Source organism: Cladophialophora carrionii, assembly GCF_000365165.1.
Source record: "Cladophialophora carrionii CBS 160.54 unplaced genomic scaffold supercont1.3, whole genome shotgun sequence".
In the NCBI taxonomy this organism is placed as follows: Eukaryota; Fungi; Ascomycota; class Eurotiomycetes; order Chaetothyriales; family Herpotrichiellaceae; genus Cladophialophora; species Cladophialophora carrionii.
In genome coordinates, this window is record NW_008481828.1 from 2280214 (window position 1) to 2307960 (window position 27747).

Genomic DNA, 27747 nt, shown 5'->3' on the forward strand with positions numbered 1-27747 from the left:
ACGGTGGATGACTTACTCGTACCATCTACCTTTTTGCTCTGGACATTTGCGGGGTCGAGTCCTTTCTCAGCGCCACCAACTGCTGTGCAGCGTCAGGCATCCAGACCAGTTCCGGGTATCACGCTAAGTAATCCTGGCAGGGTCCTGCGCGACCCAGCGTACCAATTGGCGTGGTCTCATTAAGGCTGCCTAGTTACCATTCGCCCCCTTCCTTCAATCGCTGGGGTCTCGGAACAATTGTGTGAGGCCAGAATTGCTCGCACTCCTCGAACCACAGATGCATCCTCGGCTTGGAGCGACGGAGGGATGGAAAAGGCCGACTCTCTCGTTTGAGCAGTACGTTATGGCCGGTGAGACGTATATATTAAGGCTGAGCAGATCCGCTACCAGAAGCATCGCTGCAACCGAAACCCGGTTGCCCTTCTCGAACAATATTTCATCTTCTGGAAAGCCCTGAGTGGGAAAGTATTTAGCCTAGCGATCTATCTAGGGGAATCCACCTCGCATCGCATCGCATGCACCTTTTACACGTTGACCTTCTCATCCTCTTTTGTTCCTTCTTAATCCCCTGCGATATCCCGTCGACTTGACAAAGCAACACCCAGAAGGCCTTCTGTCGCCTCCATTCCGGTCTCAAGATGAACCCGTATCTGAGCGCAGGCTTGGGGCTGGTCGGCGTTTCGGTGGTCTACTTCATCATCGCGTCTATTCTTTCCAACCGGTATCACGCCAGGAAGGCCCGAGAACTCGGATGCCAGCCAGCATGGGAACGGCCGTACCGCTTGCCACTGGGCATCGACCTGGTGAAGGAGGTGTTGGACGCTGATAAGAACCACGTCGTCCCGAATTACTTCTTAGAAGTGTACAACGACAAAGCCGGTAAGAGGGCGACATGGAGTCAAAACATGCTTGGAAGTTACGGCTATGTGACGTCGGATCCAAAGAATGTCCAAGCTCTCCTTGCGACTCAATTCAACGATTTCGAGCTGGGAGAGGCGCGCCGGGGAAACTTCTTTCCCATGCTGGGCAATGGAATCTTCACCACTGACGGCAAGGCGTGGTAAGTCACCGACTCCAGACGCATGAAGATGATTCCTCGCCTTCTGACCTTGCCAGGGAACATTCGCGTGCCCTTCTGCGTCCTCAGTTCGCTCGCCAACAAGTTTCCAATCTAGAATTGGAGGAAGTTCATGTCCAGGACATGTTCAAGCATCTCACCACGCAGAATGGCTGGACCAGTCAAGTTGACCTGTCACCACTGTTCTTCCGCCTGACACTCGACTCAGCTACCGAATTCCTGTTTGGCCAGAGTGTCAACTCACAGATAGCTGCTCTGCCTGGCTACACTGGGGAAGGACAGAAACCCGGTGAGCTGGACTGGACGCGATTCGCAAACTGCTTCGACTCCGGCACTATGGCTCTGGGAACGCGCGCGCGTTTGGCAGACCTGTACTGGCTATACAACCCCATGCACTTCAACGAGAACTGCAGAGAAGTCCACAGATTCGCTGACTATTATGTCAACCTGGCGCTGACCACGGATCTGTCCTCGTTGAGCGAGCATAACGTCGAAAAAGAAGGAAAGAGCCAAAAGAAGGAGAAATATATTTTCTTGAAAGAGCTCGTCCAAGCCACACGCGATCCCGTCGAGCTGCGAAGCCAACTGCTGAACATTCTGCTTGCTGGCCGTGACACCACCGCCGGGCTCCTCGGCTTCACCTTTTACTTACTGGTCAGACACCCCAAGGTCTTCAAGCAGTTGCGCGACACAATCCTGGACAACTTCGGCACGTACGAGTCGCCGAAGTCCATTACTTTCGAAACACTCAAGGGCTGCTCGTACCTGCAACATGTCATGTCCGAGACTCTCCGACTCTACGCCACAGTCCCCTTCAACAGCCGCCGCGCCACCAGAGACACTACGCTTCCTCGCGGAGGTGGTCCGGATGGCAACTCTCCGATCTACGTCAAGAAGGGCATGGAGGTCAACTACTCCTGTCACATCATGCACCACCGTGAAGACATTTGGGGACCAGATGTCGAAGAGTTCAAGCCCGAGCGATGGGTATCACGTCGACCCGGCTGGGAGTTCCTGCCTTTCAACGGCGGGCCTCGAATTTGCCTGGGACAGCAATTCGCACTGACCGAGGCTGGCTATGTGATTGTGCGCATGTTGCAAAAGTTTGACGGCATCGAGACTTATGAGACGGACCCTATCGTTCGACACTCATATGGCCTTACCACTGCCCCTCTGCGCCTTCCTGTCCGCCTACATGAAGCAGCTGCGAGCTGAAAGACTCCACGGTTACCTGCGTCGGGCCTGGCAAAGACAGACACAGCAGTTTCGATGGACCGATTTGGTTGCAGCCTTTCACCAAGTTACCCTGCTTGTTTGACTTCCAGCTCAGTCTCCAGCAAGGCAAGGCGTCAAGGCCAAGGAATAGACATATTCGGCTTGCTTCCTGCATTTCATAAACCGCCAAGGCATACAGTTATGAGATATATGCCTCCTTTCTCCCTTATCGCCGTGTGTCTTATGCTGCTTCTCACCTCTCCTTCAGTGAGTACCATCTCTACTCACCAACAAACGATGGTCAAAGGAGTGCTCTCAACGACAGAGATCACGGTAGGGGCGGCTCAAAGTCTATCAGTCGGTTCCCCATATACACAGATCACTCCTGTTTTCACCTCTAGCGTGTACGGCATCACTTCGAATACGCTCGAGCAGTCGTCATGTCCGTCGAGTTTGGCCAGTCCGTGGTCCGATTCGCAAATTGTCGACCGCAGCCGTGGATTCCAGATTGAACATACATTAACCGTGGGAGTCCGGTCTGTCTCTCAATTCAGCGGGACGTTTTCTTGATGGATGATTAACGGCCCACCAGACCCAGTCTCAATGTTGCGGACGACAGTGAGCCAGTTCTAGTCATTGGATCGACGGCGCTTCTCGACAAGAGATGCACCTCGCTGCGTCTACCTCAACGGAAGAAGATGAGGCGGCTAGGTCACTTGCTGAGTCACATACAGATTCGCCCCGAAGGCTGTTTCGACCAAGCTGGGAGGAAGGAGCACTACATGCAAGGACATTCGCAATGATGTTAGCGCTCGTTTCATTTGCGTTTGGGTGCTTGAGGACTTGGTACACCGGATAAAGCGAATGATCAACTGGAAGCGAGGTCTGCGCCAAAGATCTCAACCTCGCGTGTTGAGTAGGAAGCAGAGATCAGGATCGCCGCGGCTCTTGTAGGGACTGTAAATGTAAGGACGGCGAAGAGCGGTAAACCGGAGTCATCGAGGTCTGCGATTCCAAGTACCTGAATTACAGTATCCCACCACGAGTTACTGTGTACTCGGATTGAGAGCGGAGACGACAAGCCACAGAATGCCATTACACAAGTTTGCGTCACAAGTTTCGCATGCCTTTGTCTTCCCTCAGTTGACGTTGCACTCATCGGTTATCTTGCACCAGCGAACATCAGTACCCCGCTTATCTACTGTACCAAGGACCCCTCTTGTTCCTCCCATGCCTTACAAAGTGAGAGCCACGATCAAGATCAACCTGTGGATGTCTCGAGGCGCCCTGGTCCGTTCGTCTACGCTCGCCACGTCTACGGCATGTGCTTCCGTGTGGCTGGAAGCGTTGTGACCGTCTGTCATTGGATCTCTCACGACAATTGCAAACCCTAAAGCTGTTCCGTTTTCACCTTTTCACCTCTTATATCACTATGACGTGTGGTGCGGCGTACCTTATGTGTGCCAAACTCGAGGCGGCCACAACATGTGAAAGACAAAACCAAGAAAGTGGGTGAGGAAGCTGCAAGCAGGTTTCAAGTTTCAAGGTCGTGAATGATGATAGTGATAGTGATACCAGCACACGGTCAAGTATTTCGCACCCTGTTACACCACCATCCTCGCCAGAATACAAATTAAGCGTGTTGCGTCTCGTTCTTTTAATTCTCATCTCACTTCCCATTCCCGCTCTCATCATCGCCCATCACAGCGATCCAGAAATCTAGCAATCAAAAGTGTCTTGCAATACACAGCCTTCCAGGCCGACTTGAACTGATACCTGCCGAACCCAACTTGAATTGATACCTGACCTATCAACCCCGACACATCACAACACCCGTTGTGTCCTTCCCACTGCAAGCAACCCCCTTGCGACGCACCCATAACATGGCATCCTCGGCCTCGTCCGCCGCGTCCAGCGTCTTCTCAAGCGGCACGTCGCTCGCGAGCGAATCCCCCGCCCACGCCGCCGCGACGGCCTACGCGGCCGCCGAATCCGCACGGTCGTTCTCGTACGCGAGTGTCTTCTTCATCGCGGTCACGGGGATCGTCACCGCCGTGGCCATTGTCGCCGCGAGCGTCTATTTCAGCGGGTATGCCGACGATGTGGCGGCCTGGTGGGCCAAGCGGTATTACAAGGCCAAGGCGATCGCCGAGGTCAAGGTGCTGGAGAATGTCGGGGCCGAGAAGGTCCAGGGCGCGGTCAAAGGTGAGTTTGGTTTTGGTTCTTGTTCGTCTTTGGTTTTGGTTTTTTGGTTTCGGAAAGTGAAACAACCCACCCTACAACAAGGAAATACACGAATAAAAGGGAAGAAGAAAGGGGGAGGTGAGGTGGGGGTTATCAGGTCGAATGGTATTCCCCGCGGCTATTTCATACTGTTCCGCGGTGGATGCCTTGGGGGTACATAGAATTGTTTGCGGGATATGACTCTGATGTCGGAGTTGCGTTGGCTGCGTGTCTATGTGCCTGAGTTATTGACTCCTGACTGACCATCTGAACTTTCGCAGATTCGTTGAAGAAGAATCCCATCATGGGCGAGGACGAGCTCGAGCAAGTCTCGGGAGGGTTGGGCAAGGAAGCGGTTCAGCAGGGCATAGGTGGCGTTAGCGATAAGTTGGGCGGGTTGGGCAAATTGTGACTTCAGCAGCCTCTTCCACTCCATCGTGTTCGAGGTTCCAGGTCCGTCAGCGGATACTGAACACCATGGTGGGACTGGTTCCAATAGGGTGGGTTCATAACCGAGGAGCCTCAGATCTGGCCGGCTTTCTTTGCGGAAATTCTTGTTCTTCGCGTGGCACTGGGGACGATTCTCTGAATGAAATGTGCGTCGAACAATTTCGGGTAACAGTCAGTGGGTTGAAGGGATACAATACTGGGTGAGCTAAAATAAAAGACCTGGGCTCGAGTAGTAGTCCTTTCGGATGAGGACGTGGATATCTATTCAAAGTGATGAAAGATTCAACGCATGCTTAGCTGGCTGGGCTTCCTCCTTTTACCACCCTCCAGCCAGGCATAGAGTGCTTTACCCTTGGAGGCCAGAAGAAAATCGACACGACCGCGGCCGGCGATTTTCTACCCTAAGGTCTTCGCACTTTCAATGATAGTAATGAGGACGTCAGTTTCAGTCCATGGGCGGGACGCCGTTCCTCATCACCTGAAGCGCAGGTAGGCACCTATCCAGGCGTTTCACTGGGCGTGATGTCGTGTCTGCTTCGAAAAAATGCGAGCGGTCTTGGCTCCTGATTCCTGGCAGTCCGGCTACCTGGCTTCTGATAAACTGCCGTAGCTAAATTAGCACGAACGTCCGTATGATGCGGTCGTTTGATCTCATTAGGCCTTTCGTTTCCCCTTCCGTGCTGTTAACAAAAATACTTGAGCAGCGTAGGGACTGGTGTTGGAGAGATGTATGGGAGTCTTTACACTTCGAGGATTGGTCGTGTCGGAAGCCGGGAGCCTGTAGGAAATATTATCGGTCTTGTACAAAGTATAAATGTATGAAATGTATGAAGTTGTGTATTTCGGATAGAGTCGTGGGTGAGTGGACATCAAGACAGAGGAGGAAACTTTTTCCGCCCCCCCGATTTGGACCTCATGTGTGCGAGTGGACGGAGCACTGGACCAACTCGCTGCTCCTACACCCTCCTACACCGCATATCCTTCTCTCGCTTCGTCTCAAGCAGCATGGCTCCGTGATTCTGCTCGACTCGCCAAAGCCAATACAATGTCCAGCATCATGACCGTTAGAGACCGAGTCTGGTCACGGCGCGAAATCGAAGGTCTCATTGCAGAGGGAAGGAAGATCATAATCCTCGATGGACAGGTGATCAAGGCCGATGCATGGCTGCCTTACCACCCTGGAGGTGATAAGTCCATCTTGCACATGGTGGGAAGAGATGGCACAGACGAAATCCGGGCACTACATTCTCCAGAAGCGCAGGCGCACATGCAGAAGTTCGCCATCGGCAGAGTCGAGGGTAGATGGAACAACTTCTTACCGCCCATACAAGGCGGACAGTTCAGGCCATATGCTGAGGCCAACCAGCCAGAAGAGCAGGAAGATGTCGGGTCAGATGTGCAGACAGATGGAGCTTTGAGTTCTTCGAGCAGCAACAGCTCGGCACCTCCGTCACCAATATTCGACCCGGTAGACGCCAAAGAACCAGACACGACCTCCCTTTCGTCTGCTTCTCCGCCGTCAGAGGAGGAGGCGCAACATGATCCTGTTCAAAGAAAGCTCTCCGCCGAAAAGACCTTGGACATACTCAGATACCCGTCCCTCGATCATATATCTCAGGATGACATCGTCGCAAGATACCGCGCCCTGGGCGTCCGAATGCGCGCCGCTGGCCTCTACAACTGCCCTTATGGAGCCTACGGCGTCGAATGTTTGCGGTATGCCTTCCTCTTCGCCTCCTTCCTCATTGCGCTTCGATACTCCTACTATGGCCTTTCGGGGGCCTTCTTGGGGGTGTTCTGGCACCAACTCGTCTTCACCGCCCACGATGCAGGCCACATGGGCATCACGCACAACTTCCACGTCGACACATGCATTGGCATTTTCATCGCCGACTTCCTCGGCGGCCTCTCCATCGGCTGGTGGAAGCGCAACCACAACGTCCACCACATCGTGACGAACTCGCCCGAGCACGACCCGGACATCGAGCACATGCCCTTCTTCGCCATCTCCACCCGCTTCTTCAACTCCCTCCGCTCGACGTACTATGATCGCGTCATGCAGTTCGACGGCTTCGCCCGCTGGGCCATCTCCAAACAACACTGGCTGTACTACCCGCTCCTCACCTTCGGGCGGTTCAACCTGTACCGCCTCTCCTGGGAATATCTCTTCCTGGGCCAAGCTCCGAAAAAGGGCCCCGCCTGGTGGCACCGCTACCTCGAGATCTTGGGCCACGTCGTCTTCTGGACCTGGTTCGGCTACCTGGTCGTGTACAAATCCATCCCCACCGCGTGGGACCGGTTCGTCTTCATCATGATCTCGCACATGATCACGGCGCCGCTGCACGTCCAGATCACGCTCTCCCACTTCGCAATGTCGACCACGGACATGGGCGTGCACGAGTCGTTCCCCCAGAAAATGCTCCGCACCACCATGGACGTCGACTGTCCCACTTGGCTGGACTTTGTGCACGGCGGCCTGCAGTTCCAGGCCGTGCACCATCTATTCCCGCGCATTCCACGGCATAATCTGAGGAGGGCCCAGGTCTACGTGCGAGAGTTCTGTCGGGAGACGGGCATTCCGTATGCGATTTACGGCTTCGCCAGGGGGAACGGCGAGGTGATTGGTCGGCTTGCGGAGGTGGCGGCGCAGGTGCGCGTGTTTGACGAATGTAGGAGGGTGGTTGCCAGGGAGGTGGTCGAGGGCAAGGAGAAGGTGATATAGTGGGCGGCAGGGCGTAGTAGAGTGGAATAGAGCAGAGTGGACTACTGAGAGTAGAGCAGCGTCCGCGCACGTTAATGACCATAGATAATGACGGGATGAGAACGAAAATCTATACGAAGATACAACGTACATATGGGCACGGTTATGGGTAGAGACAGAGTACGTGTACAGTCGCTGGTATGCCGTCATGCTGCAGGTCCTCCCTCCCTCTTCTCTGCTCCTCTTTCGTAGGGTACTCACTCAGTGCGAGTTGACAAGACATCGATCGGAAGTACGTGACTAATTGACTAGGGTCCGCGTCGATACAGCAAAGTTCGTCACACATGTGCTGATCACGCTCTTTATTCATTCACCCGTCGACCCATCCGACCTCGACGCCCTGCTCCGTGATATGGAATCTAAATCCAGCCATGTCGACAGTCCTCCCTCCCTCGACGGCCTTCATGTACTGCACCACGGCAGTGAACCGCCCCTGTCTCACGGCCTCGAACCGCCGTTCCTTAACACTCACACACTCATCCATCCCCATCTTCGGCGTGAACCGCGCGACGGGCATCCTCGCCAGCGCGAGCGTCAGCGTCGCATAACCGGTCCAGGGGGACATACTGCGTCCGTCGTCCGCAGGCCCAGCCCCAGCAGGCGTCACGGGTGCGGGCGCGTCCGACCCGGAAGGATGGGCCAAAGGCATCACGGTCGTGCTGAACAGCACAGCGCATTCGAATCTTGTCTGCAGATATTTCAACCGCTCGATGGTCCGGAACGTCATGCTGCTGGGTCCTTGGCCCTGGGTGCCCTGTCCGGGTACAGTTTCGAGGCGGGCCATCGCCCGGTCGAATCGGTCTTGCCAGTAGAACGCGGTTGCTGGGTCGATGATCACCAGGCCGAGAGAGCGGTGGGTACACATGGGTTGGCGTCCCAATGTGTCGAGCAGGTAGGCCTCCAAGTTGCAGAGGATGGAGAGCACTTGAGAGGACGATTGCGGACGGAAGACGTGGACGTGGTGCAATGCTTCTTGGATGGTCGTGTTGACATCGAGGTCGAGGCTGACTTGAGCTTCAGGAATAGGGGGTGAGGGTGAAGTATTCTTGCCTGGGTTGTTGGACTGCTGGTTGGACTTTTGCTGCTGCTGCTCCTGCTGCTGCTGCTGCTGGCAGATGTAATGGTACATGATCTGTTTGAGTCTCCTAGCAGACAAGCGCCCGTCCGCGTCGATATACACGACCACTGATTCCTTGCCACCCGCATGTCTAGGCAGTACGGAAACGGCGGCCAAGTAGGACAGGAGGGCTGTCTTGCCCGAGGCGCTCGTCCGGCTGGTGAGCTCGATCGTGGCCGGCTTGGGCTTAACCCTGGCCTGAGTCTTGGACGGAACAGCGGCTGCCTCGACATATCGTCCATAGAGGCTAGTGTCTGTATCTTGTTGACCCTCGCTCTCGCTGTGGTGATGTTCTGGCGACTGCCATGCTGGACGTTGTGGCGTCGTCGCCTCTGCGGGATAACGGACTGCTTCTAGCAGCTTATCCAGCTGCGGCACTCCAAATACTGCTCTCGGCTGCGGACATGTTATGTGTCTGAGGTCGGCTAGAAGCTATCGCCTTTATTGTCAACGTCGAGGAACACATGTTGCCGCAAGAGCAATTGACGTTTGACAAACGAGGCGGAGGGCGTCAAGTGAGCGAGGAGTGAAGTGGAGCAAAGCGAAGTGAAGCGAAGTGGACGAAATTCCAAGCGAGACTCAAGCTCACCTTTTCTAAACTCTCCTCCTGCACGTCTTCAAGGAGTCTCGCTCCATAGTGTTCAGCCGCCATGCTTTTGCCATGATAAGGACGACGGGATCGACAGGCACCGGCGCCTGATGAAGCGTCCGCTAAGAACTCGAAGGTGGAAACAAAGATAAGGTTGTCCAGGTTCTATGACAAGAGATTGTACGGAGTACTGTGTCAATGGCTCCGCCCGAATATGTCTTCCCGGTCTCGGACCTCGACCACAAAGTCCACGGCCACACCGTCAACTATAAAGAGAAATCACGCAAATTGCCCCAGGACTTCGATCTGAAGCGGGACTGCGAATTGATGGAGCTCGTCCAGTACAGCTGCACGACGCCAAACCAGCAAATCGAGAGGGCGCTGGCGAGTGGCAGTCACACGCCCAGGATGGAGTGTTTCCCGATCGTGAGGCTATTTCGCAAGTACGTCGGTCTATGCGTCCCTCGGCTTTAATGAAACAGGAACTGATGCTAATCTACGGCAGATGCGTCAAAGGGGGAAAGGTCTTCCACGTCGAGACAACGGCCTGGGAAGGTCCACTGGCTTGGAAGCCGCCGGCGCAGGATGATTAGGTGGTCGAAAAGGAACCATCGGACGCATCTTCTGCACCGACCTTGTGGACGTCAATCTGGTCGAAGAAATGAATTTATGCGTCCTGCCTAGATTGGGGTATCATATGCATTGTGGTGGCCCTCCATGCCTGAAGGGCCTAACCAGCCCAAACGCCGTCGCTTGGGAAAAGGACGATCCCACCAGCAATACCAATACTGTGCACGTCAGAGCTCCATCGCAGTATCCTCCTCGTTCTGGATTGAGCCACCACCGCCGCCGCCGCCGCCTTTGATGGGAGGTGCTTTTCTCTTGACCGCGACATCGTCTGGCATGCGGTACGCCTTCTCACAAGTCACGATCGGTCCCAGCTCAAACCCGCCAGGCTCTTGGGCCAGCAAGTCGCGCACCGTCTCTTCGAATACCGCCTCCTCGGACAAACTGACGCCTGTCTTCCATCGTTTCCGGCGTTGCTGCCGCACGGGAGTCTTCTGCTTGGTCATGGACGCCTCAGTCTCCAGGGTGTGCGCGGCATCTAACTTCACGGCCCCAGCCAACTTGCGCAGCGCCTGCTCGCCCAGCTTCCCCTCATGGGTTGCCAACTCTCTGATCTTGCGCGTGTCGGATTCTCTCTGCGGGTAAACGGGTGTGTCTTTGTAGGTATGCGCCGAAGGCAACTCGGGAAGCCCTTTCGTTGTGAAGGAGAATTTCTTCAATTCGCCATGACCATCCAGGTCGGGACCGAGGAACGAGGCCGGAAGTTCGACGAGGTTGTGGAATTCGTCGTCGGGAGGAGGGGTCGGGTATAGAGGCGGATTGATCTCCGGCTGGGTCCTGTAAGGTTGAAGTTGATCGTCTGGTCGGGGAACGTATAAGACATCGATTGCGGTTTCGAAATCGGTTCCGATGGGACAGACTCGGCGGGCCGCGATCATCGATCGCCGCACTTTGGACAGGAATTTCAGCATGACTGGGAAAGAGATAAGGCAAAGTCAGTCACGTATTCTTCCGTAGCCCTCGGAGCATGAGTACCGTACATTCATCCACCATGGCGACCATTGACTCCAGCACGACGGATTCGACGACTGGGTCCGTGATGTCCTGCTTGAGCGCGACTTCTTCGCATATCGTCCTTATACAGTCGACCAGCAACTTGTCCACCACCTCTTGTTCGATCAGGGCCGGCTCCCGTGTCGGTACTGCTTGAGGCTTGTGTCGCATGACATGATGGTGGTGGTACGGGATCTTCCTTTTCGGCGAGATGGTTGACATGGCCGCGCACAGTGGGGTGTAGGAGATGAGACCGTTCTAGTCTTTCGCATCAACGATGGTAAACCCGAGGAGTCCTATCTCAGTCCTCCAGATCACCGTCGACCAGGGCTCTGGATTGGCGCGCATGCACAAGGTCGGCCGGGGGCGTAAAGCGAACGCAAACTGTCCCCGACGAGGCTGCGGCTTACATAATACGCCAAGGCCAAGGCTGTGGCTGCGTTCACTTCGGGCCTCAATTGCGGATCTTCAAGTAGCTCCAAACCGCTTTATCACACCACCTCTCACTCTCACCTTCCCACTTTCCAGGTCGCGCTGCCTCAACCACGAACCCCTACCCGACCGCGAACTAGCCTCCCCCCTCGAGCAACCGGGCGGTGAATACTCAGACAACACAAAGAAGGAAGATCTCGAGCTCCTCGAGAGCTCCCGAAGTGAAAACATGCCAATCAAACCCATCGAAGGAGTATGTCTGCCTTTGCCTGATCGAGCCCCGTTGTCTTCCCTGCCTGCTCTCACCTCAACCTCAAGCTCGCCTCGGCTCTTTTCGTCTCGACAGGAGGCTTCCAAGAGATAATATCGCGCTAACAATTGGACTCGTGCAGATGCTCCGACGGGGCCTCGTCTTGGATCTCAGCATCGCTGGCGGTATGTGCTTTTTCCCCGTCCGATCTCCCTCAAAATAAAAACAGGGGAGCCCTACTCGAAGCTCCAGCGAGGCAGACCTGGGACACTAACGCGCCGCAATACGGGTTATAATAGGTCTCGGCACGACGTTCGGCTACCTCTGGTGGTACGGCTTCCACTTGCCCCGTGTGCGAGCCCGCGACAGTTTCTACGCCCGTCTAGAAGATCAACGTGCGCGGGATGCAGGGTTCAAGTAGGCGGATCCTCTTGTCTTGATAGTGTCCGCCGAGAGGATCCTGCTGGTGCCCACGTTTCACGCATGCGGGAATGCAGGGAAAGAGATCGTGGCTGTGGATGCGATGGACCTGGTGTGGCAAGCTTGGGCAATTCACCGGTTACTCTGGATGTGGGCAGGCATGCGTGGACCAGGATGTACCTCTTGGAGGCGTGAAAGGCGGAGACTACTGCCAGGCCGGCACTGTACATATGGCCGGTGAACCAAGTATAAAATGTCGATCGCACTGAACGGACTACATCGCTACTCGAAGTGTCAATCTGGTTTTTTCTCGACCTTGATTGTTACGCCTATGCTAAAGCGACACGTGGGTTCGATGGAACCGAGCATTTCGATATGATTTTGGCATTGAGCTTGAACCGTGTGACCGTCACGAGCCAGCCCAGCTCTGAGAAGATGCAGGACGCTGTTTCACCACAGCATTGCACATCGATTGTACTTCGCATATCCCGTTCAACCTGGTCAGGATCATTTCGGTTGTCTCTTTTTGCTCTTCCTCCCTTCCCACGCATCCTCAAAAACACACCGCTTCGTCACGAACTTACTCCCCGTCTCAAGCGGATGATCCAGGTACCTTACAACCTCCACGCTCCCCGTGCCCACGCCCATGGTCTTGCCCACAATCACGCTCTCACTCACACCTTCGATACGGTCGACCTTCCCGGCGGCACCGGCATCGAATACATGATCTGCCGTTTTCTCAAACGAGGCGAGCTGAAGAACACTGTCCCTCATCTTCGCAAGCCCAAAGCGCGTAATCCCCAGAACTTCGCCCTTGTACGTCATGACATCTGCGAGAAGGTACATATGTCGCGGGTCAATGCTCAAGCCTTTGGTGACCTCCTGGATCTCAGTGATGATTTTTGACCGTGCCGCTTCAATGCCCAAAACTTGTAACGTCTCGATGACTCCGTTTGTCTCCGTCTTGTAGGGGTCGACGCCTTCAGTATTCATGCAGTAACGTAGACCGTAACCTTCGACCATAACCTTGTGCATCTGCACAGGGGCGGTGTCTTTAGTAGGGATATTAGAGAGGATAGACGTCGTGGGTTCTTCGAGTTTAACCTTTGACCCTGTTTTGGCCTCCTCTTTGACTTTTGGTTCGCCGCTTGTAGAAGATTCTTCTTCACGCTTCGCCTGTTGGTCGGCCAGAGCTCTTCGCATAGCTTTGACCTCGTCTGATCGTGGATCGTCTTCAGACATGACAACTGCTCTGGTGGCCTGGGGGTGACCAAGAACATGTACACTAGGTAAGATACGTCGCAGCATTTGAAGACGCATCAGACGCTCACCCTGTCCTTCCTCGTCCACTTTGGCGGCGGCTCCTCTCTTGGCTGACTTGATAGCGAATTCTGTTGAGATTCTGAGCTCGTCTTTGCCACGCAGCTGGATCCTCAACTTGGACGCTTTGAGTTGTCGATGTTTCTGGATGGCCGAGACTATGTCCCTCATAGTGAGATCGAGTCCGAGATCGATGATCGTGTCCAACGAGATCTTCAGGTGGATGCAGCTGGGTCGGTCCAGAGAGTGTCGGATCTCAATGTAAGAAGCGACATCACCAAGAAAGAGGCTTTCAATACGACCTTTGACAATCCGAGCGAGACCCTCGGGTATTGACAAGTCTCTCCTGCGTTCTAACCGACAGGTGATTACTGGCGTACTGATCTCCTTTGAGGCGTTGATGATCTCTTTGATACGAGGTACACCAGCTGTCAAACTCATGCCAGCAACGCCAGCAAAATGGAAAGTCTTCAACGTCATCTGCGTTCCAGGCTCACCAATCGATTGAGCACCGACTGCACCGACAGCATGACCCGGTTCAACACGTGCTTTTTCGTACTTCGTTAAGCACTCGTCGATGAAAGCCTCCAAGGTCTTCTTAGACATTTTCGAGGTGAGGTCAAAGCGATCTTTGGTTGAAGGTGGTGCCAATGAGCTGCTGGCGATCGTAGCTTGCTTTCCTTTGTTGCCTCCTTTCGTCGTGGCTAGGACAGCACCTTTCCTGCCGGCACGTTTCTTGGGTGCGGGTGTGCTAATCTCCTGGTCATCAATATCGGCACCGGCCTTTCTCTTCAGGCCCACGCCTGCCCCAGCGGGAGGGAGGGCGTATTGCTTCTTCTTAGCTCTTGCCTCGTTGAACGACTGCGACTTTGCCATGATGAAGTCGTGTATCGATTTCAAGAAGTCCCGGTTACTCTCTTTCTGATCAACGTGCCTCTCATCGTTATCATCGTACTGAAGCTCAACGCCGTCAAGACCTTCTCTTGCGAGCTTCCTACGCTCAGCCGAGAGTTTCTCTTCCATGATGCTAAAGATCTCGGTATCCTCAAGCCCCCGGTCTCTCACGTCAAAGGTGATGGCCTCGACGTGAGCATAGGTACGTTCGAAGTCGACGGGTTTGGCGCTCGATTCCATGTCCACTGGGTCCAGCTCGTCGTCTCCGAAACGAAACTGCACGACATTGGATGCGGAGTTCCGGACTGTCCGGTCATATTGGGTGGAGAGATCTTCGAGGGACTTCATCAGTCGTCGTGACATGTAACCAGTCTCTGCAGTCTTGACGGCAGTATCAACCAGACCGACACGCCCACCAACGGCGTGGAACAAGAACTCGTACGGCAGCAGGCCACTGAAGAAACTGTTGGAAACGAAGCCTTTGGAAGGTGGCGATCGTTCGTGCTTCGGAAAATGAGGCAAAGTTCGGTCCTGGAAACCGTCGGCAACACGCTTCCCTTCGATATCTTGCTGTCCAAGTAGAGCAGCCATCTGAGCTACGTTGATGTTCGACCCCTTGGAACCGGATGTAGCCATGACCATAGGAGTGTTGTACTTGCTCAGCTGGTTCGTCAGGATTTTGGAGATGTTCGTTCGGACTGTGCTCAGCACTCGGACTTGCTCTGCTTCCAGAGTGCCTGCGTCGTCAAGACCTGCTTTTCTCTTCAGCTTGCCCGCCTTCGAGTCTCGAACAAAGCCTAGGCACTCGTTGAAGACCTTTCCTATCATGTCGCCTTTCTCCTTCACCAATTTGCCTGGTGGGGTGACATCACTAATACCGACGGTGAAGCCTTGGTTGCCCAACCATCTAGCGCAGAGCTTCGATAACCGATTCATTCCACGGGCAGCTTCATCGGGACCGAAGTCGCGGTAGAGGATGTAGAATACCGAATTCTTCTTGCCAGAACCGACTGTGCCTTTGTCCATTCTGCCACAGAGAACTTCCGAGTTGCGGATGCACAAGAAGCTGTCGTCTTGCAAATCGCGATGTAGGCCGGGGTGATATTGGTTGTGGTCTCGGGAGGGAGCGTCCAGGTTGACTGTCACATTCGACTGCTTGTTCGGCCGCATCAGCACGCTAAAAACTTGCTTTCCCGTCCAAAGAGTCTGTGGTTTAATGACGGCTGGTGGCGGAAGATCGAACTTTGTACCAGGCTCCAGCATACCGCAACACATGGTAACGAAAGTCTTTTTGTCGAAGAATTGGTCTAAGCTGCTTAAGAGCCACGAAGCGGTGATAAAGTCTTGGATGGCAGAAATGATCGGCTCTCCGTTCTTAGGCGTAACGATGTTGTACTTGACACCCATCAGGAGTCTAGCTTCTGTTCGCGCTTCCTCAGTCTGAGGGACGTGAAGATTCATCTCGTCCCCGTCAAAGTCCGCATTGTATGGATTGCATACGCATTCGTTGAGTCGGAACGTCCGATGAGGCCGAACCTTGACAAAATGACTCAGAATACTGAGCTTGTGGAGGGAGGGTTGCCGGTTGAATAGCACAATATCGCCATCCTCAAGATGCCTTTCGACGATGTCGCCTTCCTTGAGATGTTTGGCAGTCATGCTGTTGCCGAATTTGAGAGAGTTCTTGTACCCGCCTTCTAATTTGACGACATGATTAGCCCCGGGCCACTTATCAGGTCCATTCAGGATTCGTTGTCGTAGCTTCTCAATGTTTGTCTCATTGACCACTTCAGGATACGTCATGTTCTTCGCCACGAGCACAGGCACGGCGACCTCGTCAATGCTCAGGTTCGGGTCGGGGGAGATAACAGTACGACCAGAAAAGTCAACACGTTTGCCTGACAGGTTACCACGAAAGCGGCCTTGTTTGCCCTTCAGCCGCTGGACAAAACCTCGAATCTGCTTGCCATCTGTCTTGGCTAGACCCGGAACGTCGCTGTTGATGTACATTGCGAGATTGAGAGACAAGTAGTCCCAATGCTCGATGATCTGCGCAGTGGGGAGTCCCCTCTCGAGTGTATCCCGCAAGGCATCATTGGCAGCAACAATGTCGCCCAGTTTGGCAGTGATATCGTCCTCGGTACTCGAAGCTTCTTGCCCTACTGAGGGTCGTATGCATGCGGGGGGTGCTGGGATGTATGTCCAGAGAAATTCCTCAGGTCTCGCGGAAAAGAGACCAAGCAAGTCGCGATCAGCACGCCGCACACGTCTGAAGAGACGGTAAACGCGCAGGGGAGTCAAATCGTCCATTGCCTTCTTGAGATGTTTCTCGAGTTCAGAATTGGTGAGCTTCGCTGTGTCAAAAGACTGGTCGAACAGTTTCTTCTCCTCGGGGGGTACTTTCGTTCGCGCTGTAGAGGCATTGTATGATCTAAATTTGTCGTGGGATATCTTCAGCGCCTGTGTCCCAGCTTTTCTCACCTGACCATTGATGGCGCCACATTCAAAGCAAGTCTTGGTCTTTTTGCATTGGTCGGCGACTTTCCTCACGATCGCGGCTTGTCGGAGAGTATCATCTTGCGCTTTGCGGAGAGCACTGAGGAATTTTCTGCGGTCGAATTCGGAGAGGAGGATGCAGGAGCAGTCCTGAAGAAGTCAGTAGTTGTTGGCGATGCTGTTGGCGGCGATTGCATGCCTTGCAAATACTCTGAAGTATCTGAATGACCTTTTTGAAATATCCGACGTGGAAAACCGGCAGGACAAGGCGCACATGGCCAAAATGCCCGTTGCAGTCTTGTAGAGGCTTTCCGCACGTATCGCAAATGTTGGCCTTGGATGACACGCCCATGCGCCGGTCAAGAGGACCATACTCGGCGATGGCACGAGCACCTCCGGATCGAGTCTTGTCGAGATCGAAGAGACGGCGATCGACGAGTTCAACTGCGGACTGGTTGATGATGTCTTGATCCGACCTGTAACCGTCAGAACGTTTCTTTGACCTCTTTCCCAACTTTCATACAAGACGCCGAACTGGAGTTCTTTGATGACCTTGGGCGCATCGTTGATGACTTGCTCCTTCCCCAGGATCATCCCCTGGACTTCCGTGGTAGCAGCCATCTTGCCCCAACAGTCACCGTCGATCGAATGGTAGATGCAGGCCGTCTAAAGCAGGAGCAACCATGAGGGCGGCTGCTGTGTGCGACAAAGTCTCTGCTGTGTGAAGCCTCGAGAATTCGATGGTGGGCGACACGCGCGACAACTTTTTCTCCAACTTCAACCCCACTTCACGAGGCTGGGCCAGAGCCTCGTCTTGCGCACCAATCACCGAATTATCAAGAGGATGACCGATTCCTACTCGTACCAAGTATTGCAGTGTTTAGAGTTTGGATTCCAAACCCTCCAAATGCTACATTACTACGAATTCTGCTACATAACTGAGTCAGTCGTTGCTGGTCACATTACACATGAAGGAATTGGGAGAAGGCTGGCAAAACAGGCATCAGGTTGATCCGCCACGTTCAGAACTCCAGAGGCATTGTCCAAGAATCATTGTTTCTACATCCGTCATGTTTCTCGCTGGCACTTCATGAGATATCAAAGAGCCGAACGCAATGCCAACGCCACTCTCCCTTGTGTCCACCGAACCCAGGGCTCCAAACTCCTCGCTCTCTCAGCCGTATTCCCATTCTGCATCAGTCCAATAACCGATAACTCACCAGCGTATCAACCTTGTGATTGCTGGTACTGAAACTCCGTAATTGCACCTTCTCGGCGTTTTTGATCTCCTTGGCATCACTGTCTCCCCATTCGACTGGTACATCGGAATCAGCATCGGCGTAGACCAACACATTGAATGTGCAGTTGCCGTCGAGTACTGGGAGAAACGTGACTGAAGCTGTAATCTGCCGGAAGATAGCCTGGATCTCCTCTTGTATCTGTGCCTCGGTCTTTTCCGGCTCCGTGTCTTCTGGTGTCGCATTTCTGTTGGACTGTTAGGCACATTCTCCGGGGTGGTGGACGGTACCTACTCAGGGGCTGCATTCTCCTTGTCCGTAGCCTTCTTCGATGATCGTGACTTTGAGGGCTTACCCAGCAGCTGGACGTCGAATTGCCACCTCTCTACGTGTTCGCCCGTCTCTGTGCTCGTGATGACCACCACTAGTTTTGAGATCTTGCCCCCAACCATCCATTTATTCAACTGCGACATAATCTTCTTGATGTATGCCTTGACCTGGTCGTCCGAAGAGACCAGCATGTTGAGGCCATATTTTTTGACTGGTGTAAAGTCTTCCGCAGGATATACTCCTCTTTGGAACAAGATTGTATTGATCGAGTATTCGAACTGGGGGCAGTCAGTTGCTATCCGTGGTTGAGGTGGGATGCGCTTACGAACTCAGCGACCGTCTTCGAGGACCCTGTCGCACTTCGATTAGCGAGCTCCTGCCATGTATAAGATTGTGACAGTACCTTTTAGAGCCACCTTGTGCAGTTGCGACTTGTCTTTCTTGTCAGCCGCCATCTTGAGGTATGCTGAAGTCTTGCGCAGTAAGAAAGGAACGTTGAAACGGAGTTGGTCAGACTTTGTTGACGCGATTGTTGACCGGGCAATTATCGGGAACAGTTCACTTCCTCCTCGCCGCCACGGGACAATTTTCTGAGCACGCTCGAACATCGTCAAAGCGGCTAATGATTCTGCATCACCTCCATCAGGGCAATCCATGCGATCATGGCTGCAGGTCTTTGCACGGCGAAGAGCTGCTCTGAGCACATCTTCTGCCTCAATCTCAACATGGCCTAGACCAAATGTGCGGCACTTTGCGACGACTCCTTTTCGACATGCGCCAAACACCGTGCCTTTGGGCGATCTCGAGACACGCATCGCTGCCATCCCCATCGAGCGCTATCGCAACTTCTGTATCGTCGCGCACGTTGATCATGGCAAAAGCACGCTCAGCGATCGGTTGTTGGAGCTGACGGGTACTATCCAACCAGGGGCGAACAAGCAGGTCTTGGATAAATTGGACGTGGAAAGAGAACGTGGAATTACCGTCAAGGCACAAACATGTTCAATGATCTACAACCACAAAGGCAAAGACTATCTGTTACACCTGGTCGACACCCCTGGCCATGTTGACTTCCGCGCCGAAGTCTCGCGCAGCTACGCTAGCTGCGGAGGCGCGCTTCTGCTCGTGGATGCGAGCCAAGGTGTCCAGGCGCAGACGGTTGCAAACTTCTACCTGGCCTTTGCTCAAGGATTGGCATTGGTCCCGATTCTCAACAAAGTCGATTTGCCTCACGCTGATCCTCCTCGAGCGTTGGAACAGATGCATGATACCTTTGAGTTGGATCCAGATGCCGCGGTGCTCGTGTCTGCCAAAACTGGTCTGAATGTGGAGAGCGTTCTTCCAGCCGTAATTGAGAGAATTCCAGCACCGGTTGGTGATACCAAAAAGCCCCTGCGGCTATTCTTGGTCGATTCCTGGTACTCCAGCTACAAAGGCGTCATTCTGCTAGTCCGCATATTCGATGGCGAACTTCGAGCAGGAGACCAGATTGTCTCATTTGCAACGGGCCTGAAGTACACCGTCGGAGAAGTCGGTATCATGTACCCGGATCAAACGCCGCAGAAGGTACTTCGTGCCGGACAAGTTGGCTACGTCTACTTCAACCCTTCCATGAGAAAGAGTAGCGAAGCGAAAATTGGCGACACGTATACCAAATTGGGCTTCCAGAACCAAGTTCAACCACTGCCAGGATTCGAGGAACCCAAACCCATGGTCTTCGTTGCCGCATTTCCCGTCGACCAAGGCGAATTCGAGCATCTCGAAGACAGCATAAATCAGCTCCTTCTCAATGACAGAAGTGTCACTATCCAAAAGGAGTCCTCTCTCGCCCTCGGCGCAGGCTTTCGCCTCGGCTTCTTAGGAACCCTGCACTGCTCCGTCTTTGAAGATCGCCTTCGCCAAGAACATGGCGCCAGCATCATCATCACCCCGCCAACCGTTCCGTTCAAAGTCCTATACAAAGATGGCAAGGAAGTCGTAATCACAAATCCAGCCGAATTCCCTGATAGCGAGGAAACGCGTAGGAACGTCGCTGAACTCCGGGAACCATATGTCCTCTCAACTCTCACCTTTCCGGAAGAATACCTCGGCAAGGTCATGGAACTATGCGAAGCAAATCGTGGCGAGCAGAAATCCATGGAATACTTTACGTCCTCGCAAGTGATTCTCAAGTACGAAATGCCGCTCGCCCAACTGGTGGATGATTTCTTCGGGAAGCTGAAATCGGCCACGAAGGGCTATGCCACATTGGACTACGAAGAGGCAGAGTGGCGGGTCAGCAACATCGTCAAACTCCAGCTGCTTGTGAACAAGGAACCCGTCGATGCCATCAGCCGGGTTATGCATCACAGTCAAGTCCGCCACGTGGGCAAGCAATGGGTCGAGAAATTCAAAGAGCACGTGGATCGCCAGATGTTCGAAGTTGTCATTCAAGCCGCCGTGGGGAGACAGATTATCGCGAGAGAGACACTAAAGCCTTTTAGAAAGGACGTCACGCAGAAGTTACACGCAGCGGATAAAACAAGGCGGATGAAATTACTCGAGAAGCAGAAGGAGGGGAGGAAGAAATTGAAGGCCGTGGGGAATGTGGTTATTGAGCACACGGCCTTTCAGGCTTTTCTGGCAAAGTAAAAAGGATTGAGGATGGTATTTATAGCTATGCCAGAGTATATAATGGTGCTGATGTAGTCTCAGGGATGAGGGATACACTCTGTCCGTCCGGCCCGCCCATTGATCTCTGACGGTGCTGGGCGTTGAGAGATAACCGTTTCCACGATGATAAAATGGCCACGGTATCAAAGCAAGAGGAAATTTCAGAAATTAGACGATGTCATTGCACCATCTAGCAGACTCGACATCGGGTTGACGGTCTGGTCACATTGAACGTCTCCAGTACAGACTGAGCCGTCGCAATGCGGCACGCTTGAAGAGGCAAAAGCTGGCCGAGTCCGGTAGCAGTCAGGCTGCCATAGACCATGAATGTCCCAATTTCTGACTGTCGTGGCAGTGGTCATGATACACATGGTTTGGGCTGCTGTAGCCACACTCCATCTCACCACTGTCGCGGTTTGTGCTAGTGACACCAAACCATCGTCGACGCAGCACAGATTAATCGCGACCTTCGAGTGGAATTCGCAAGTTGCGGGATGTGCGGGAAGCTGACTCAGCTGATCCAATCAAAGCGGACAGAGGCTGCCCCGCTGGTCTTGGCATCGCAACTTCCCTTTTCGTCCATAATGTCAACACGGATTCGAGGAGTTTACTACGCATTCGACAGCCCACTCATCACGCGCAGGGCACAAAACAACGACAGAATCACGATGTCAGCCGAATCTCCAGTTCGACCGACGCGTCGTGCCGCGCGCAAAACTATCGTGGTTGACGAATCTGAGGACGAGCTCAGTCTGATCAAAGAGGAAAACGATGAAGAGTTTACGCCTGCACCGAAACGAAGTCCGCGCAAATCCACGAGAAGACAGACGACAGCAAGTGCAAATACATCGCCCAGAAAGCCAGGCCGGCAACGGACGGCTAAGACGGGTGATGGAATCGAGCCTTCACAGATATTCGACCCAGAGGAGACGATGCCGCCTGGTGAACCTGCATCTCCCTCGAAAGTCTCATCGCCGTCAAAACGGAAGAGTACCGTCCCACGAAAAAGCCGGAAATCCTCAGCAGCGCCACCTGTGCCTGATCTACCTACTCCGGACCCCAGTGCTTCCCCAGAAGCCGAGCACACACATCCTACACCATTGAAAGATGTCACAAGCCAGGCGCTGAACAAGAATCCCCAGCCTCAGATGAGCCCGGATATTCTCAAGCCACCAAACCAGGCAGACGTTGTAATGGAGAAACCGATGGATATCGTCATAAGGGCAAAGGCCCAAGGACTTCCTGTTGTGGAGGAGCCCACTGGGCCTAAGTCCAGGATGGTGATCCGACAACTAGTTATGACAAATTTCAAGAGTTATGCGGGAAGACAAGTCGTTGGTCCCTTCCATCCTTCATTCTCCGCCGTTGTCGGCCCCAACGGCTCAGGCAAATCGAACGTCATCGACTCGATGCTTTTTGTATTCGGTTTCCGAGCGAGCAAGATGAGACAGGGCAAAATATCATCCCTCATCCACAACTCTGCACAGTATCAGGATCTCGACTTTTGTGAGGTTGCAGTCTACTTCCAAGAGGTTGTGGATCTTCCTGGAGGCAAGCACGAGGTTGTTCCAGACTCGCAACTTGTGGTCTCGAGAAAGGCGTTTAAGAACAACTCCAGCAACTACTACCTAAACGGCAGGACAACGAACTTCACGACGGTCACAACGTTGCTGAAGGACAAGGGCATTGACCTGGATCACAAACGATTTTTAATCCTGCAGGGCGAAGTCGAGTCGATCGCACAGATGAAGCCAAAGGCTGCAAACGAGCACGACGATGGGCTACTGGAATATCTCGAAGACATCATCGGCACATCCAAATACAAGACACCAATCGAAGAAGCAGCTATCGAGCTCGAGAGTCTGAATGAAGTCTGTGTCGAAAAGCAGGGCCGGGTTCAGCATGTTGAAAAAGAAAAGAATGGCCTCGAAGATAAGAAGAACAAGGCTTTGGCATTCATTCGGGATGAGAATGAATTGGCGGAGAAACAGTCGGCACTGTATCAGATCTACATGGCGGAATGCGAGGACAACACAAAGGTCACAGAAGAAGCGATTCAACAGATCCAGGAGCAACTCAACGCTGAGCTAGAGAAGCATGCCGGAAGCGAAGATGCGATAAAAGAGCTTGAAAAGGCCTACAACAAGGCTGTCAAGCAATATGAGCGCATCGAGAAGCAAGCCCAGGAACTTACAAAAGAGCTGGCCAAGTACGACAAGGAAAATGTCAAGTTCGAGGAGAAACGCAAGTTCATTACCGGCAAGCAGAAAAAAGCCGAGAAGAGCGCCACTTCCAGTCGCCTTGCTGCATCTGAAGCTCAAAGCCTGGTCGAAAAGCACAGCGATGACATCCAACGTAAAACCTCCGAGGTGGCTGAGCTTGAAAAGGAAATGCGGGTTGAAGAGCAGAAGCTTGCCGTGATCCGGGAGGACCTGCAAGGCAAAACCCAAGTGTTTTCGGACCAGATTGCCGTGAAGCAGAAGTCTCTGGAACCTTGGAGCGAGAAGATCAATCAGAAGCAGTCAGCCATTGCCGTGGCCCAGTCTGAGCTCGACATCCTGAGAGACAAAGCCACAAGTGGTCAGAAGGCGATTGACGAGGCAAATGCGAAGATTGAGAACATTGCGGCAGAGAAAGCACACAAGCTCGAAGAAATCGAACACCGCAAGCATGAGAAAGCTCGGCTTGAAAAGGATGTTAGGAAAATCCAAGATGCCCTCCAGAAGCTTGCCTCAAGTGAACCAGAGGTTCGGTCACAGATATCTTCGGCCCGGCAGAAGGCGGACGAGGCTCGATCAAGCTTGGCAAGCAGTCAGAATCAGGGCAATGTTCTCAAGGGACTATTGCGTCTGAGGGATTCTGGTCGGATAGATGGGTTCCATGGCCGTCTAGGTAACTTGGGAACCATCGACGAGAAATTCGATGTTGCAATTTCTACTGCTTGTCCTTCACTCGAGAACATGGTCGTGGACAATGTGGAAGTCGGCCAGCAATGCATCGAGTACCTGCGGAAGAACAACTTGGGCCGAGCGAACTTCATCCTTCTCGACAAGCTGGCGCAGCGCGATCTGTCTCCGATTCAAACCCCTGAGAACGTCCCGCGGCTCTTCGATCTCATCAAACCCAAGGATGACCGATTTCGCCCCGCTTTCTACAGCGTTATGCAGAACACGCTTGTCGCACAGGACTTACAGCAGGCCAACCGGATTGCATATGGTGCGAAGAGATGGCGAGTGGTTACTCTGGATGGCCAATTGATCGATGTCTCCGGCACCATGAGCGGTGGCGGCACTCGTGTTGCTCGAGGCGCAATGTCATCTAAACTCACATCTGACACTACAAAGGAGCAGGTGCAGAAGCTAGAAGCGGAACGAGATCAATTGGAGAGGCAGTTTGATGCTTTCCAGACCCGACAGAGAGAACTAGAGGCCAGCCTGCAAGAAAAGCAAGATGAAATCCCAAGGCTAGAGACCGCCATCCAAAAGATCAACCTCGAGGTCGACACCTGCACCAGGAATCTTGCGGACGCAGAGAAACGAGTTCAAGATCTTATGGCTGAGCTGGCGGGACCGTCGGCAGACGACAGCCAGATTCAGGGCCTTGAGAAGCAGATTATATTACTCAATAAGGAGCTTGAAAAGCTGCACTCAGAGACGGCAAGCCTGGAGGCAGAGATTCAAGCTCTACAAGACAAGATTATGGAAGTCGGCGGTCTTCAGCTACGGAGTCAAAAAGCAAGAGTTGACGGTCTGAAGGAACGAATCGACATGCTCAACGACGACATCTCTAATGCTGAAGTTGCTAAGACCAAGAACGAAAAGCTGAAGATCAAGAACGAAAAGGCCAAAACTGATGCGGAGAAAGACGTCGAGTCGTTGTCAAAGGACCTCGAACGGCTGGAAGAGGACACTCAAAAGCACAAGTCTGGGGCAGCCGATCTGAGAGGCCAAGCTGAAAAAGCCGAAGAAGAGCAAACATCTATGAAAGAAGAGCTGGGAGACTTGAAAAAGGACCTTGACTCGCAAATGACCGAGCTCAACTCGACGAGAGCGCTCGAGATTGAGATGAAGAACAAGCTCGAGGAGAATCAGAAAGTCCTGGCAGACAACCATAAGAAGAGTCGCTACTGGGCAGAGAAACTGTCCAAGCTTACACTGCACGACATAGCGGACTTGGAGGGCACCTCTCAATCTCAAGATGAGGAGCAGCCCCAACAGCCGAAGGATGAAGAGATGCACGATGCTCCTCCAGAAGCTGACCCAGACGCTATGGACGTCGACGAGGGCAACCCATCCGAAGAGCAATCTCCCACACCTGCTCATCCAGTGCGGAGCCAACTACAGACATTCACACGCGACGAGCTACTTGATAAAAACAAGGACCACCTTGTCGCTTCCATTGCAGCACTTGAGGAGAAGGTATCCAACGCCTCCAGCATCGACCTTAGCGTCATCGCAGAGTATCGCCGCCGTTGTGACGAGGTAGCATCTCGTACTAGTGATCTCAAGAGTGCCATCAAAGCACGAGATGGAGCCAAAACTCGCTTGACGGAGCTGCGGAACTTGCGTTTGACGCAATTCATGACTGGCTTCACGACCATTTCTTCACATCTAAAGTCGATGTACCAGCTCATCACATTGGGTGGTAACGCTGAACTCGAGCTTGTCGACTCGTTGGATCCCTTCTCGGAGGGCATCTTGTTCTCCGTCATGCCTCCCAAGAAAAGCTGGAAGAATATTGGCAACCTGTCCGGGGGTGAAAAGACGCTGAGCTCGCTTGCGTTGGTTTTTGCGCTGCATGTTTATCGTCCTACGCCATTATACGTCATGGATGAGATTGATGCGGCATTGGATTTCAGAAATGTAAGTTTGGTGCTTTGCAGCCTCGAGTGCTCTTCTCAAATGCTGACTTCGTGCTCGTCCAGGTCTCGATTGTTGCGGGATATATCAAAGAACGCACAAAGAACGCCCAGTTTATTGTGATTTCTCTGCGGAACAACATGTTTGAACTGGCTGAGCGGCTGGTGGGCATTTACAAAGTCAACCACATGACCAAGAGCGTCACGGTGGAGAACAGAGATTACCTGGCTACGGGAAGACAGGCCATAGCTCCGAGAGCAATTGCCCCTGGACAGCCGGGGCAGATACGGTAACCTACTTGAGGCGGGAGGGAGACAGTTTGAGACAGCTCTTTCAGCAACGTTAACGCTTGATGACTGGTATGAGGAGTTGGATTCCCGACGGCTGAGATCCTTGGATGTAACGTAACGTTTGGCTACTGTATAATGTGCATTTCGACTACCAGAGATGGACAGGCAAGCTGTAATCGTTCGTATTACAATAGTTGTGACAAGACGTGCTGAGCGATGAGAAGACCTCGACGTCGTGCATTCTACTTTATTTCACTGTGGCCAAGCGCCCCATCGAGTGCCGATGCTCGATCCAGTCTTTCACCGTCCTCACCTTCTGGCCCGTGACGCAACTGATTGGGGCTTCCCGCGGCTGTACTCCCTCCTTGCCCTCCAAGCCCTGGAGGACCTCTAACAGGGTATCCATGTTCGGATGGCAGAAGTAAGCCATGGAGAAGCGGTCCTTGCCCTGCTGTTCGGGTAGCGGACTCCGGGCCACGCGGTGCAGGGTGCTCTTCATGAGCCCGCCCGAGAAGAAGGTCATTGTTTCGCCGATGTTGATCAACACGGCGCCCGGGATGACGGGGGCGTCCAGCCATTCTTCATCGTCGCGTATGGGACCCGTATACTTTGGCGGACGGACCTGGAGACCGGCGACCTGGTTCTGGAACAAGATGGTGATGACGCCTTGGTCGGTGTGCGAGGCCAGCCGGATGGGCGCGTTATCGGCCGGCGGGAGGGCCGGGTAGTGGATCAGACGCAGCGTGGTCATGGACGGGCTGGCGTGTTGGTGCAACAGAGGCAGGTGATCGGGCGCAAGGCCCAGGCCGACGCCCAGGCACGAGAGTAAAGGCACGGCGATCTTCTCGTGCACCTCGGCCATGAAGGTCTGGATGGCCGGGTTGAATTTCTGTAGCGACGGCGGCATGGGCTGCTCGTACGAGCCCTGTTTGCGGATCACAAAGACTTCCTTCTCGTCCACGGCCGAGAGCCGGTCGTGCGCGCCGTTCTCGTGGAAATAGCCCTCGGTGCCCGTCTGGGCGTCGTAGCCCGCGTTGACCAGACTGTTCCATGGCGTCGAGGCCTTCTCGGCCCGCGGCGTCGTCTTGAAAAACGTCGCGCTGATGTCGAACATGCGGTCGATGTGCGATTGCGGGAGCCCGTGGTTCTGCAGGTACAGGAACCCCCATGTCGCGCACACTTGTTTGATCTCCTCGGCGAGCGCGGCGAGGTTGGTCGTCGAGCGCGAGAAGTCGATGATGGGGATGCTTTCCGTCGGAGGCGTCATCTTGGAAAGCTTACCGTTTGGATATAGCTTGCGAGAGGAAGCAATCACATGAATGTCCGCAGAAGATCATGGAATGAGAAATGAGGTCCACGACCAAATTTGTATTGCAGCAATATAGTCGCGGTCTCGCCAGCTGGGTCGGCCGGGGAGAGGCCGCCATAAGCGAGAGACTTCCATGTCCGCTTCGCTGTAAGGGACAAATGACTGATAACGTCCGTCTCTGTGGCCAATAATGGCCGTGATCGT

At 53.6% G+C, this 27747-nt stretch overlaps 12 protein-coding genes across 12 annotated transcripts; 7 read left to right on the forward strand and 5 right to left on the reverse strand.

The window, feature by feature from the left end:
- Positions 1 to 638: 638 nt before the first annotated feature.
- Positions 639 to 2293, forward strand: G647_04218 (uncharacterized protein; the record flags this gene model as incomplete). Its single annotated transcript, XM_008728562.1, has 2 exons — positions 639 to 1060; positions 1117 to 2293. The coding sequence occupies 2 exons, from the start codon at positions 639 to 641 to the stop codon at positions 2291 to 2293; spliced, it is 1599 nt and encodes a 532-aa protein (XP_008726784.1).
- A 1883-nt stretch (positions 2294 to 4176) lies between these two features.
- Positions 4177 to 4928, forward strand: G647_04219 (uncharacterized protein; the record flags this gene model as incomplete). The annotated part of the gene is made up of 2 exons (XM_008728563.1): positions 4177 to 4498; positions 4798 to 4928. The coding sequence occupies 2 exons, from the start codon at positions 4177 to 4179 to the stop codon at positions 4926 to 4928; spliced, it is 453 nt and encodes a 150-aa protein (XP_008726785.1).
- Positions 4929 to 6011: 1083 nt separating this feature from the next.
- On the forward strand, positions 6012 to 7688 carry G647_04220 (uncharacterized protein; the record flags this gene model as incomplete). Its single annotated transcript, XM_008728564.1, has 1 exon — positions 6012 to 7688. One exon carries the CDS (start codon positions 6012 to 6014, stop codon positions 7686 to 7688), a length of 1677 nt encoding a protein of 558 aa, XP_008726786.1.
- A 349-nt stretch (positions 7689 to 8037) lies between these two features.
- G647_04221 (uncharacterized protein) lies at positions 8038 to 9496 on the reverse strand (the record flags this gene model as incomplete). Its single annotated transcript, XM_008728565.1, has 2 exons — positions 8038 to 9276; positions 9434 to 9496. 2 exons carry the CDS (start codon positions 9494 to 9496, stop codon positions 8038 to 8040), a joined length of 1302 nt encoding a protein of 433 aa, XP_008726787.1.
- A 135-nt stretch (positions 9497 to 9631) lies between these two features.
- Positions 9632 to 10026, forward strand: G647_04222 (uncharacterized protein; the record flags this gene model as incomplete). Its single annotated transcript, XM_008728566.1, has 2 exons — positions 9632 to 9876; positions 9939 to 10026. 2 exons carry the CDS (start codon positions 9632 to 9634, stop codon positions 10024 to 10026), a joined length of 333 nt encoding a protein of 110 aa, XP_008726788.1.
- A 204-nt stretch (positions 10027 to 10230) lies between these two features.
- On the reverse strand, positions 10231 to 11275 carry G647_04223 (uncharacterized protein; the record flags this gene model as incomplete). Its single annotated transcript, XM_008728567.1, has 2 exons — positions 10231 to 10973; positions 11041 to 11275. The coding sequence occupies 2 exons, from the start codon at positions 11273 to 11275 to the stop codon at positions 10231 to 10233; spliced, it is 978 nt and encodes a 325-aa protein (XP_008726789.1).
- Positions 11276 to 11877: 602 nt separating this feature from the next.
- Positions 11878 to 12156, forward strand: G647_04224 (uncharacterized protein; the record flags this gene model as incomplete). The annotated part of the gene is made up of 2 exons (XM_008728568.1): positions 11878 to 11920; positions 12035 to 12156. 2 exons carry the CDS (start codon positions 11878 to 11880, stop codon positions 12154 to 12156), a joined length of 165 nt encoding a protein of 54 aa, XP_008726790.1.
- Positions 12157 to 12662: 506 nt separating this feature from the next.
- G647_04225 (uncharacterized protein) lies at positions 12663 to 17486 on the reverse strand (the record flags this gene model as incomplete). Its single annotated transcript, XM_008728569.1, has 3 exons — positions 12663 to 17015; positions 17095 to 17341; positions 17389 to 17486. 3 exons carry the CDS (start codon positions 17484 to 17486, stop codon positions 12663 to 12665), a joined length of 4698 nt encoding a protein of 1565 aa, XP_008726791.1.
- A 575-nt stretch (positions 17487 to 18061) lies between these two features.
- On the reverse strand, positions 18062 to 18888 carry G647_04226 (uncharacterized protein; the record flags this gene model as incomplete). The annotated part of the gene is made up of 4 exons (XM_008728570.1): positions 18062 to 18350; positions 18398 to 18711; positions 18759 to 18784; positions 18837 to 18888. 4 exons carry the CDS (start codon positions 18886 to 18888, stop codon positions 18062 to 18064), a joined length of 681 nt encoding a protein of 226 aa, XP_008726792.1.
- A 199-nt stretch (positions 18889 to 19087) lies between these two features.
- Positions 19088 to 21064, forward strand: G647_04227 (translation factor GUF1, mitochondrial; the record flags this gene model as incomplete). The annotated part of the gene is made up of 1 exon (XM_008728571.1): positions 19088 to 21064. One exon carries the CDS (start codon positions 19088 to 19090, stop codon positions 21062 to 21064), a length of 1977 nt encoding a protein of 658 aa, XP_008726793.1.
- Positions 21065 to 21753: 689 nt separating this feature from the next.
- On the forward strand, positions 21754 to 26237 carry G647_04228 (uncharacterized protein; the record flags this gene model as incomplete). Its single annotated transcript, XM_008728572.1, has 3 exons — positions 21754 to 25359; positions 25429 to 25947; positions 26010 to 26237. 3 exons carry the CDS (start codon positions 21754 to 21756, stop codon positions 26235 to 26237), a joined length of 4353 nt encoding a protein of 1450 aa, XP_008726794.1.
- A 244-nt stretch (positions 26238 to 26481) lies between these two features.
- Positions 26482 to 27501, reverse strand: G647_04229 (uncharacterized protein; the record flags this gene model as incomplete). The annotated part of the gene is made up of 1 exon (XM_008728573.1): positions 26482 to 27501. The coding sequence occupies one exon, from the start codon at positions 27499 to 27501 to the stop codon at positions 26482 to 26484; it is 1020 nt and encodes a 339-aa protein (XP_008726795.1).
- Positions 27502 to 27747: the final 246 nt, after the last annotated feature.